Source organism: Nannospalax galili, unplaced genomic scaffold (genome assembly GCF_000622305.1).
Source record: "Nannospalax galili isolate Female #2095 unplaced genomic scaffold, S.galili_v1.0 scaffold461, whole genome shotgun sequence".
In the NCBI taxonomy this organism is placed as follows: Eukaryota; Metazoa; Chordata; class Mammalia; order Rodentia; family Spalacidae; genus Nannospalax; species Nannospalax galili.
The window spans coordinates 4,104,063-4,117,464 of record NW_008349975.1 but is presented as its reverse complement, the minus strand read 5'-3'; the positions used below and the strand labels follow the sequence as shown (position 1 = coordinate 4,117,464).

General features: G+C 34.6%; 1 protein-coding gene across 4 annotated transcripts in view; it reads right to left on the bottom strand.

Annotated features, from left to right (window-relative positions):
• The window catches only part of Wdr17 (WD repeat domain 17), a 119,005-nt gene that overhangs the window by 17,979 nt on the left and 87,624 nt on the right, over positions 1–13,402 (bottom strand). For 3 of the 4 annotated variants that reach the window (XM_008847148.2, XM_008847151.3, XM_008847150.1), the window contains 6 exons: positions 10,907–10,971; positions 5,944–6,076; positions 4,377–4,468; positions 2,843–2,942; positions 2,125–2,264; positions 36–56 (listed from right to left, as the gene is read on the bottom strand). In XM_008847148.2, the coding sequence (XP_008845370.1) occupies positions 36–56; positions 2,125–2,264; positions 2,843–2,942; positions 4,377–4,468; positions 5,944–6,076; positions 10,907–10,971 (551 nt within the window). The remainder of the gene's footprint in view (positions 1–35; positions 57–2,124; positions 2,265–2,842; positions 2,943–4,376; positions 4,469–5,943; positions 6,077–10,906; positions 10,972–13,402) is intronic. The other variant, XM_008847149.2, reaches the window with a different exon arrangement.

Below are 13,402 nucleotides of genomic sequence, written 5' to 3'. Positions count from 1 at the left end.
ATAAAAACATTCTTTAAAATAAAACTAGACAGTACCTGTATCCAACAGACGGAAAGCTAAAAAGAAAATATTGACTGTGCATATCACACATATATTATAAGTGTCCAGAAGTAAACAAAATTTTATCAATAAATGTAAAAATATATGAAATGCTTTTGATTTATAAAATTGTGGCTAGTCTCTTTAAACTAGTTTATGTTGCTTGCTGAGTGACAGGCAACTATCATAAATACCATACATTTTTTTTTGTATTATTTTCTTAATTTTAATCTGGGGAACTCCAGTAGTCATGTTGATTATGGATTCCTTGGGAAAATTAACATAATAGCAGTCAGCACCATACATTCCAGAGTTTGAACTTTATCTTGAATTCTGCTACCAAGGGCTGTGCCTATGAGACGAGAGCATGACATTGGGGAGGAGTTATCAGGTGACAGCAGTTTGATTTTTGTTATAAGTAATCAAGCATATGGCTCACTGAAAGATTTTTAAAAATCTGCTAATATAATAATAATTTGTTACACTTTTATTTTCACTTTAAAATATAATCACATTTCATTCAGATTAGATGATAACTATTAATATCGATCAGCCACATTTGCAAACTAATAATTTGAGTTAGATTTCAGGCTTTGGGATTGGACTAAGGCAGATAATAGTAAACTAGGTAGTTGACAGTTGTAGGTTTGTGACGGGGCGGGGGTAACTGGAAGTCAGAGGACAGTATGTGTTGAAGCCAGTTAAGTCTAAGACTGATCATGAGATATCATTATATTTTGGTAGTGGAGGGTGCTCATAAATCACCATGAGACATGAGTAAAACTTTGAATAATCAAGAGATAACTGGCTCACTCTCAAACTCCCAGATCCAAAGAAAGTGTAAAGCTTTTTTCTCTGAATCAGAGATGTCATATTGTGGTAGCTGAAAGTCCAAACTTCAGAGCTAGCTCGTTACTTTGAATCATGGTTTACAGACACTTCTGAAAAACTAATGTCTAGTTCTCAAGACCAAGAATGTCATGACATGCACAGTACTTAAAATAGTGCTTGGTACACAGTAAGCAATATGGACTTGTTAGCTGCCACAATATGCATCATCATCATCACCACCATTACATGCATGGGTCAGTATTTATGGTCATCAATGAAGCTTCATTTTACCAGTGTGTCTGCATGGGACGCTGATTAGGGAGAGATCAAAGTCCTGATAAGTTTATTTAGGAACTTCTTAAGTCTTGTGTATTTTTGAGGAAAGAGAAAATAAAATTCTAAAGTTTTTATTTATGAATTTATACTTATGTGTGTGCCTTAGTATTTGTATGTGCACCATCTGTATGCAGGTGCTTTGGAAGCCAGAAAGGGGTGCTGGATCCCCTGAAACTGGAGTTACCATGGTAGTTAGTCATTCAACATGGGTGCTGGGAACTAAACCAGCAGCAAGTCTCTTAATGGCTGAGCCATTTCTCTAGCTCCAAGAAAACAAAATGCTGCAATCACCTTTAGTAAACAAGTATCTATTAAATGAAAGCACCCCATCTCTCCTAAAGGTGCCCCCACAGTGACAGATTGACCTAAGAATAGGGCTCTGCATATCTGAGTGAGAACGTCTTTGACCTAGATTTCCAGAGTCACTCCAAGGAATCCCCATAGTCTATCTTTTAAGAAAAACTACTGACAGAATTTGGAGACATGGTATACGCTAGGCAAAACTTTCTGTTGTTGGTTTCCCTTAGAAGAGTGACTTTGTTCTCCAAGCCTTACATTTACACTAGAACTCCGGGTATAATAAAAACAAGGAATAGACATGAACAATTTGAAAAAGTAGAAATTTCTGGTCCTGATAATCTGAAAAACTATATATTTCTGGTCTGGTGATACTTTAACACTTGCAGCATTATGAAATTACAACTGGGCTACTTCAGAATGGACTGTGGTAGGTTTAATGACATAACCATGGTAGTTCTCATCATCCCTCTGTCATAATTTCCTCTCATTATCATATCCTTTACACAAAATAATAACTTAGATATTATTCACAAGTATCTTTTCAAAGGTAGTTTAAAATGTTTTATAAAAATACATACCATTTCTATGAAACTATTCTTTCATTTAAAAGATTCTTACCACATTGGAATCATCATGCATTTTCTTGCCAGTAATTCTAGGGCATAATAGGTTGCTGGTGCTGCAGATTCTCCTAGCACAGTGCCCACAGAGACGGCCAACTCCAGTTCATTTCCACGAATCAGGTATGCCATAGCAAGCTTGCTCAATAAGAAAACAGTTTCTTTAGCTGCATAGATGCTGTCTAGGGTCCTATTCCCATCCAATCTCATAAGTAGATATATTCATTTTAACCTATATATTAATCGTTCTTAAATACATTGAACACAATATTTTACTGAATTACCTATTCAATAATAACTGCAATTTTCAGATGGAAAAACTGAAGCTGATAGTGATATATACAATGAACTTACCAGCTTAGAATTTAATTTTACTATTATTTTACAGGGCTAGTGGTGAAACCTAGGACTTCATACATGATTCTCAAGACCTCTGCCACTTAGATACATTATCAACCGCTTTAATAGTATGCAGTATTCTAAACGTGTCACTTAGTCTCCATCAGAAAAGAATAAAATCTTAATAACTGTTTCTTCAAGATTGTACACCAATAAGAAACCATTGTCTAGGTTGTTATACATATGTATCTTGTGACAAAAATAAATAAATCAAGAAAAAAGCACACAGTGTACAGTATTTATGTATGCTCAGGCCAAGCACATCATGACACATCTGAAAAGCTATTTGCTTACATATATCATATGAAGTGTAGTACCTCAATATCATCTACAGCTAGATGGCAACACGCAGCCAATACTGCTCGGCCATCCTGAAAATACCATTCTGCCAGCTCCTTAATGACTTTGTGTAGAAGCCTAGAAAGAAAGACAAAAAAAATGCACTCAGTAGTATCTCTATAATTGCATTATAAATGTGAATTAATATTCTGTGTAAAATGATAAAGAGAGCAAACAGGATTTAATTTGTTATCCTTGTTATAAATTTAAGTCTTAATGTAGAAAAATAAAAAGGCTTGGGTGTCAGTCTTTCTAAATGTGTGATATGACAAATCTCTACCTAATCTTGTCCCTACAAGTGTCAGAAGAAAGGCATTTTTTTTTAATTTACCAACCAGCATCAGATAATTTATAACTCCTATAGATGTAGATGACCAAGCAGTTAAGAAATCCCAACCCAGCCTAAGGAACTTTTAGAAATTGATGGCTGCCGGGTGGAAGAAAGACAGTGTGTTACTGGGATGGGACTCTGGTTGGGTCCAGTGAATGGACTCACACTAAAAGACACGTGGGGATACAAATAAAATTCTATAGGCTATATTACATATATAAGATAGTACATTAAATTGGGAAGGAGGCAGTGAGAGGAGGTGCAGATGGAGGACGGGATCTAAATGCCATCAAACTACATTGTATGAAAAATCACAAAAATTCAATAAAAATAAAATTATTAAAAAAGATAATATGCTCAAGAAAAAATTAGGTGATATCCAAGTCAGCTGTGGTGGCCCATGCCTTTAATCCCAGCACTTGGGAGGCAGAGACAGGTGGATTTCTGTGACATTGAGGCCAGCCTGCTTTTTGTAATGACTTCAGGCCAGCTGGGGTTACAAGGAGACCATGTTTCAAACAAAATGCTTTAGATGATATTCAAAATATGGTTTGTACATGTCTTTGAAATGCTTAGCATGGAAAAATCAAAGGAATAAAAGCAAAGATATAGAAAAGAAATATTTGCTTAACATTTCACAATCCTTACTACATGATGAATATTGTAAAATATTAAGTAACCGTTGCCCTGGGAAATAATAAGAACAAGCAGAAGGTGCATAGGGAAGATTGATAATTTAAAAAAAAAATACTAAGAGAAACTTGAAATAGTACAGAATTTTAAGCTATTTCATTATAAAACTAAGCATTTAGATTCCTTCTTTAAAAGAGAATAAATGGTGTCCTAAACACGATTAGCGGTTTATTGATTATGAACAGTAAGTACTTGGATATTGTACATTCTGATTTCATAGTAAAACCACCCTGTCCTTCTTGTTTTTAGGTATTTATGCCTCTGGAAGCTATATAAAATGTGTGCAGACTGTGTCTACCTGCTGACATTTCTCCATTCATGTAGCAACAGGATTTTATAATGGAATTAGATGATGGAGTGGAATACATTTTAGCACTAGAAATGAGTTCTCAATTCACAAGACAATGTGGAACTACACATCCTTCAGGAACACTTAAAGGGAAAACGGTCATAAAACAATGTCCTGAAACAAAAAGTGTGCGACTCACTCATTAAGGTCTTCCTTGTAGACATCATCAGGATATGAAGCTCCTTTTGGTGTACAAAAATGTAGGGTTTGAATATTTCCCTCACACGCAGCCTAGAATTCAAACCTTTAATTAATCTTTACTGATGATCAACCAACTTCATTTTTAAAAATTTCTGTAAGAAGGGTTTATTAAAGTGGCAGAGTAAGCACACACAAATAAATATAGGGGAACAGCAGAGACAGCACTCTATTCTGAGTTTAGGAGATTTGTGAAAATATGGGAGAAATAAATGAGGGGTTATTCTGGCCAGAAATGATGTCATCAGATGGTGCAACCAGAATGCTCTTGCCAACTTACGATGCCATTAATATGCAAAGGTCACATACACGTGTTATAATGTTCATTACCTCATTATTTAAAATTTTTATTATTTTTTGCTTTTTCATAATGGAATTGTAATAGAATGCATATATTTTTTACTAAATATAAAGAAATGAGGTGTATGTTTACAATCATCTAGAACAGAAATCAAGAAAAGCCTTAGAGTAAAAATCTAGTAATGTTATAACCTGCCATGCTATCAAATATTCACACAAAAATTATTGATAGAGTCAGGTATTCAAATAATTTCCCTTGACAATTCCTTAAACCAACTTACTCAGAATTTATAAATATGTTGGCATTATGAGATTGGAGAGTTTGAAATCACTGGCTGCTCTTGCAGAGGACTCGGGTTTGATTCTCAGCACCCACAAGGCAGCTAACAGCCATCTCTACCTCCAGTTCTGGGGGTGTCCAACACCTTCTTCTGACCTCCACTGGCATTGCACAATACAGGTGCACTTACACACATACAGGCAATATACTCATACATATAAAACAAAATTAATAAATAAAAAAAGTTTAAGTATTTTGTCATTATATAGAATGATCTCCAAACCTTGTCTATCATTTTTCAATGCATATTTTTCTATTGTTGTGCTATTTTTTAAAATTTGTGTGTGCGTGCGTGTGTGTGTGTTTCTGCACACAGGTGGAAGGACAACTTTTCAGGAGTCAGTTCTCCCTTTCCTTTGCACTGCCTATCCTAGGTTCTATCTGAGTATCTTCTTTCAGTCTCCCGTCTTTCTGAAAAGTGCTAGGATTACAGACAGGAGACACTGCATGGGCTTTTCAGGTGGGTTCTAAGAATTGAACTTGGGTTTTCAGGCAACTGAAGCCATTTCCTAGACCCAGATTATTATTTTGAACAAATGATACTTAAATCGTGGTTGATGTTTATAGTATGACTTGTAAATAACTTTAGAATTTGAAAAGAAAACGTAAAGTTCACTGTATTAACTCAATGGTTGTTCACACTTATGGTAGCTCCAAGGTAACATTGTGTAAAAGTTCAACGTTTAGGAATGGTTGAAAGTTTAGATGTGCCTAGAAAATCTAAAACGAGTTCAGCATGAGTGAAATATTGAGGCACAAGACTTGGAGGTGAGCTGTTGTCAATCTTATGAAAGTGAAATGATCAACATTAACTTTTTTCATTAGATAAACCTACCCACCAATGTGTGGGCTATGTTTATTTGATTACCTGTGCAACAAGCAGAGCTTCTTTAAGCTGACCTCGAGACACAAAAAAATTGATGAGTTTTTTCACATCACCAATGGCTATGCAGTATGGAATGACATCATCCTTATCTTCCTGGATCAACTGGTCAGCTCTCCTAAAGAAATCAAGACTACCTTACTAAATTTCACTGAAATATTAAATTAAGGTTTTCAATTGGACTGACATTTTCAAGAAACATGCCTAAAATTTCTCAATTTCATAAACACTTGGATTTTAAAGTTAAATCGCTGTAGAACAGAATAATAATACTATATTTATTTTCCCTCATAACCATTTATTTATTTACTATAAAGGGTCACAAGTACCCCAGGCTGGTCTTGAGCTCACTATGTACCTAAGGATAACCTTGAACTTCTAATGCTCCTTCACATGTAGAGTACAAAATTGAATAAAATAACACTGTATTTATTTACCCTTGTAACTATTTATTTATTTTTTATTAACTTATTTAATATAGAGGGTCTCAAGTACCCAGGCTGACCTTGATCTCACTATATAGCTGAGGATGACCTTGAACTTCTGATCCTCCTTCATCCACATGCTCAGTTTATGTAGTGCTAGAGATCAAACACAGGGCTTTGTGCATGCTAGGCAAGCATTCTACGAATTAAGTGACATTTCTAGTACATACTTTCATTATTTAAAAGTTCCATATACTTCAGGTTTTGAAATAGGTATAGTCTATCTGTTAAAATGGACCATGAATTTAATTATTAATAAATTATAAAGCAGATTTATATGATGAGATTACTGATTCTTAATGGGGTAATTAAATGTGTAGAAGTATACCTTGTTGAAAACAGATCTTTAAATGTTTAAATAAACATAACTATGAGTACAGAGCCTGTAAACAAAAATAGCTTATAAAGGTTGATACAATCATTGAGTAACAATGAGATGCAGAACATTGTGTCTGTTGTAAGGAAGTTTAAAGAAAAGCAATGTTCCAGATAGGAGGAGAAAAAAAGGGATTATGATCTTGAAGCCTGTGAAGGACAAAGGGGGTGCACATATCTTTCTGCATGGCTATCTCTCTTCATACTCTAGTCTGTCTGAGTATGCTTCTTTGTATCTAAGTATTATGTACTTTTTCAGTGCTCAGTCTAGTTATGTCCATTTCTAGGATTTAGCTTCTCTTTTCTCCATAAATAACTGAGTATATTTAATTTGTGCTATCATGTGAATTGCACTACTATAGTTCTATTTCTAATCTTTAGATAATAATAGAAGATTTTTGTTATTCATCCTATTAACACTCTCAAATTCATAGTCATTGGGTGTTTTAGGTCGTTGTAGAGGCATGACATAGCATTTGCCTTCTTGAAGTCAGAACTGCTGTGATTTATCCTCAAGAGATACTCACAAGATTGGGCTTTTAGTTGAAGAAGGGCCCATGACCAGCCCATGAGGCAGAGCATGGCAGCTCATGCGAGGCTCATGAGGAAGTATGCTAGAACCCTCCTCTCTTTCAGAGGATATATGAGCACCTTAAAATTGCTGTACACATAGGATGAATGCATATCTCCACTCTCACCAGAGAAGTTTCCTTATGCAGCAGAAGATGACTAACATAGAAACCCATGATGGAACAGTGCTTTCAGGGATCATTGCAGAAGAGGAAGCAGAAAGATTGTAAGAGACAGAGAGGTTCGATGACCACAAGGAAACAGAGTCTTCCAGACATCTGGTCAGTTATTCATATGAACACATCAATGGTGACAGATGTATACATCCTATGTAAGCTTAAAACAGACAAAATGCTAGCATAGACATTGGGAAGTGGGTAAGAAACCCCAGCCCAACCTAAGGAACATTTGACAATCGATGGCTGCTGAGAGAGACAGTGTTTAACAGGAATGGGCTCTTGGGGGCACAGTGAATGTACCCAAGCTGAAGGACATTTGGAGACACAAATCATACTCTATAAGCTGCATCATATATAGATACAGATATAAACATATGAGAGTACATTAAATTGGGGGGGCATTGGGGAAGTGCAGATAGGGGAGGGGAATATAAAAACCATCAAAGTATATTGTATGCAAATTTCAAAAATTCAGGGCTAGAGAGATGGCTCAGCGATTAAGAACACTGACTGCTCTTGCAGATGACCTGGGTTCAATTCCCAGCACTCACATGGTGGTTAACAACCCCATTTCCAGGGGGATCCAACATACTTCTGACTTCCACAGGCATTGCACAACATGGGTGCACTACACACATGCAGGCAATACACTCATACACTTAAAATTAATAAATTAAAAAAAGAAAATTGCAGAAATTGAATAAAAAACAAAATTATAAAAATTCCTGAGGTCTCTTAAGTGATCATATGTTGCTCATGGTTCTATAAGTAACCCTGATTAAACTCTAACTGATTTAATACATTAGATGGGTGGAATCTTTCTTGGCTGTGTTTTTGGTGGCTTCTCTAGGGTGAAGAGATGCTTATTCCAGTCTCCCTAGGAAGTCACACAGCATTTGGGTGCTCCACAAGAACTGTATTTTTAGCATCTGATCCTGATGTCTTTGATATAGTTATTCAGAAAACAAAACTCTGTTTTCCCATGAATTTTGGAACCGTGATTAAAGAGATTTTTGTTCCATTTCTCTGAATGGTTGGATGTAAAAAATACAAACTCGGGATTTGTATGGAGAATATTTTAAGAGCATATGAACTTAGAAACAAAAGAAAATAATCAGGTTTGTTTTTCAATGATAGAGGAAACATTGTTGGAAAATTGGCCTACATCCTGATTTGCTTCTGCTCAGGCCAGTCCAAAGTAAATAACAGTAAAATACGGTCAAATGTCTTCCCTGGGTGACAAAATTAAAAAAAAACAACAAAACTAATGACTTTATGCCCCATTTAATTCAAATATCTTAAATTTTTGTCGGTGTTTGGCTTTGTTTCGAAATGTCCGTCAACTGCAATATCTTCTATTCCATTTTTCAAGCCTAAGATCTAAGAAATGTCTTCTTTATTTTCTTGGAAATCCAGCTGATTTTTACTCCTAAATATGTCAAATTTGTCAGCCTCTTCCTGGCCCCCATCACTGTGTAAGACTTCCATGCCACTACTATCTCCTGGTGTTGAAGAGAAAGAGCAGATCCTGCCTTCTTGGTCTCAGACCTTCCCCAATCTGTCTCATTCTTCAGCTTATATGAATTTTCAATATGAAAAAATGAGCAGGTCATTTTATACCCTGTTTTAGGTCCTTTAATGTCCTCTGCTGGTCTTTGGATCAAGGAAAAAATGCTCAAGATATTAAAAAAGTCAAAAACATTTATGTCTTGTGTACCTTTCTCACTAGGCTCTGCACTCCAGCTACAGCAGACTCCATTAGTTCCTACATGCTGCTATGCCCTGAGCACTTTTCTAGCATCTTCCATTGACTTCTCTGTTTATCTTAATAACATCTTAAAAATATATTTTCATGTTGATAACATTTCAATCCCATAGATACCTACCATTAGAAGGACTGTAGTTGAATATCAATATAGTACTAGAGTCTAGAAAAGTATATCAAAAATTATACAGAATATTAAAAAATCTTTAGTTTTAATCTACTTGTTATCAGCATTAAAACTAAAACTTTAGTTTTAATCTACTTGTTATTACTATACATTGTCCCTAAGTGACATTTACTTAGGTGTATGTTGAGGTGGAAATAATTTTTATGAAATAAGTAAACATCTACTACCTTGAATTTTTTAAGAATTCATAGGAACAGTACCATTTGTAAGTGTGTTAAAGTAACAACTTTACAGGGATCTGGCATTCACAGAACGCTTGTGTTTATATTTTTGGGAGAGTGGATATTAGGGAGCAGCCTACTTCCTCATGGTAATGTATGCAAATCCTTATATATTCCATGATTAGCTTTTGTTAGTTTTTATTTATGCATATGACTAACAACTGAATTGTTCCTAATCCATGTCATATAAGAGAAAAATTAAAAATTTCTCTGTATAATGCCAAAAGAAAATGAAATTTCTCTCTAATAGTACTTTACTGGCATAAGAATTTGCAGTAGAACTGGTACTAAATACACAGTTGCTAAGTGATAGATTAGAATAGAATGTGTTCTGATTGAAAATGTGTTTTGAAAAGGATACATTATACTCTTAACACATGGAACTTCAAAGTATTATCTTATAATTAGCTAGAATATTTTCCTATGAAATGTATTAAATAGAGAATTATGAAAATTAGGATAGGGTAGGCCTTAAATCCAGAATTTGGGCACAGAGACACACAGTGGATAAAGCCAGTGAAGCTGAGTCAGAGGTTAGTGATGCACTCATCAGTCACTAGAGACCAAAGATTGCAACATTCATCAGAAGGCGGGAGAACACAGAACAGATTCTCCCTCAGAGACTCCATTGGAAACCAGCTGTGCCAAATGGGTTTCCAACTTTTAGTCACCAAAAACGGTGAGATAATCAGCTACTGTATGATCATTTTTTACAGTAAATCTAGAAAGCTAATATATTTGGGGGAAAATGCAAAGGATATTAAGTTCCCTTATTTTCATTGGTTACTACCTTACACTCAAGATGGAGAAACGGCAAGAATTAGTGTCTTCAGAGAGAATATTTACATTTATATATACAATATTATTTGATGAGCTTTTGATAACCTTCAGAAAATCCTTCCACTTGTACTTTAGTAGGAATATATTGTCTCCATGATAAAGAGAAATTTACCTTCTACTATCTTCATTAGAGTTCAGGACAAACATATTAATACCAAAATTACTTATAACTAATTCATTTAACTTAGTGTACTAGTAGATACAAACTTGTTTTATTATTTAAAATATAACATGTATAAGAAAATTTTAAAACTACTAGTATATTTATTTCTTCTTCTTTGATACATGGCTTTAAAATATCTCTACACACAGGCTGTCTGCATTACCTCTGCATTAACTTCTTCCAATATTTCAGAGAAACCCCAGGTGCAATTGACAGGGCTTTATCCCACTAGAAAAATGGGCAAGAACAGAAACATATACATTTAGACTGCACTGTGTAATTCTTAACAGACTTTATTGATTCATATTTATAATAAAGAATTATTATAGCTCTAAGAATTCCAGGACTATTTTTGAATAAATATTCAAAGTAAATATACTATTTAATGCATTCTACATGAAATGCATTCCAACATATTGCAAAATAAAAGATTAAATTCTATTATTTCAAGGAAAATCCAATCCCAAACTTAAAGAGAGGGGATACTGTCATTTTACTGAATAAATATGCCACATTTCTATTTTATTATATCCTTATTATATAAATTTTGTTGTCATGTCATCCTCTATAATTAAAATTATCTGTTTTATTTTTAAATTGTACAGCTCTTGGGGGCTGGAGAGATGGCTCACTGGTTAAGAGCACTGAATGCTCTTGCAGAAGACCCTGGTTCAATTCCCAGCACCCATATGGTTGCTAAATTGTCTGTGATTCCAGTTCTAGGGGAATCTGATGCCCTCTTCTGAACTCTGTGGGCATTGCACAGCATGGGTGCACTTACATGCATGCAGGCAATACACTCATACACATAAAATAAAAAACTTTTTTTATATTAAAAACAAAAAAATAAAATTTGCACAGCTCCAGAAGAAACTCCTTATGAAATAAAGTTGATCATGCCTATTACTTAAAACTATGTGAATGTGGCAGGGAAGTGAAAAGCAAATATTTTTGAAATATTATTGAATAAATGAGAACATTTTAATTAAGACTGTTGAAGAATTGAGTTTCTAGTTAAATTAAGGCTACATGATTGGTAACTAACAAAATATGTTAAATTTTAAGTAATTTTTAAAATTTATGTGAATATGTTTGTATGTGTGATACATTAAATTTTGGGGGGGGGTCTTTTTGAGACAGGGTCTCCCTGTAGCCCCAGCTATCCTGGAACTCACTATGTAGACCAGGCTGGCCTTGAATTCACAAAGATCCGCCTGCCTCTGCCTCCCAAGTGCTGGGATTAAAGGTGTGCACCACCACACTCAGCGATTTAAATAAGTTTAAAAGCTGCATATTTAAAACCATGTGACTAAAAAGATACCTTAAATATGTTTTTAGAGGAAAACATGTCTATATTGTAGGGGAAATTGAAGAAATGAAGTTGAAATTCAGATTAAATTAATTTTGAATTCAGTAATTTATTTCAATAAAAGATAAATCTTGTAAGTGTGGAGATGAAATATTTCTCTAATGCCATAGTGTTAATCTTACTGAAACAGAAGCTATTCATAAAGAGGTGATTATGAGCACTTACAAGCACATTCATATTTCTGAATACTTATGAGCAGAATTTCAGGAATCATTAAGCCTGTCATTGAGCCTGCACAGCAGTAAGATTATATAGTTTCATGAACACAGACTGAATTGAGAAAGGTTTGGGGTTAAATATAAACCTCGGTGAAGAATTGCACTGTTCTACCAAAATTTATTTATGGATTGGTCTGCCTGACTTTTAATAACTTTTTTTCTAGTAATGGCCTGTTGAAAACATGATCTTTAATGAAATCTTTATTACATGATAAAATTTTACATTACTCCTAAATAAAATACTTATTAAACTTAAGTGACTTTAATATTAAGCCGAAGTTTTACTATTTTAAGTCACAATGTAATTCGTTGCTTATCTTTAAGTAAATGGGAAAGGAAAAATTGTGTTTTAAATTTAATTTTTATATATTTTAACTTAATTGTATTCTTAGTTTTGCTTTATAATATTTAAGTGGATTTTTAGAGGTTTATTTCTATATATGTGTATATGTTCAGGTATCTGTGTGAGAGTATGCCACATGTGTCCTGGTCCCAAAGATGACATCAGATCCCCTGGAACTGGAGGTACCACAATGTGAACTGCCCATTGTGGGTGCTGTGAACAGAATATGGGTCCTCTGCAAGAGCAACAAACACTATTAATGGTTTTACCACATCTTTAACTCCTATTTATGTGTTCTTAATATCATACTTTATAATTAAAAAATAGCTAACATGAAAAATTTTAAAACCTATAAAATAAGGGTGGGGGTCACTTAGAGAAGAGTGGGCACCCCCACCTCCCATTTACAGATGCTCTGGAAAGTCCACACTCAAATATAAATCCTGTGACTCCCCAACCGCAGGACAAAATGATGAGAGAGGTGCTTCAGGGCTGACCCATGCCATGTTGACGAGTCTTTTGGTTTTTGATTTCTTATTTCTATCTCCCCCCTTAAACTTCATTGCACACACATACACACACACACACACACACACACACAGACACACAATTATATTTGAGGAGGAAGCATGGAAATTTACATGATGTTAATTAGTAGAGATGATAAACATTACCATTGAAATCTACCCGATGACTTTATAGACATACACAGGTGCCAAGGATCCAAGT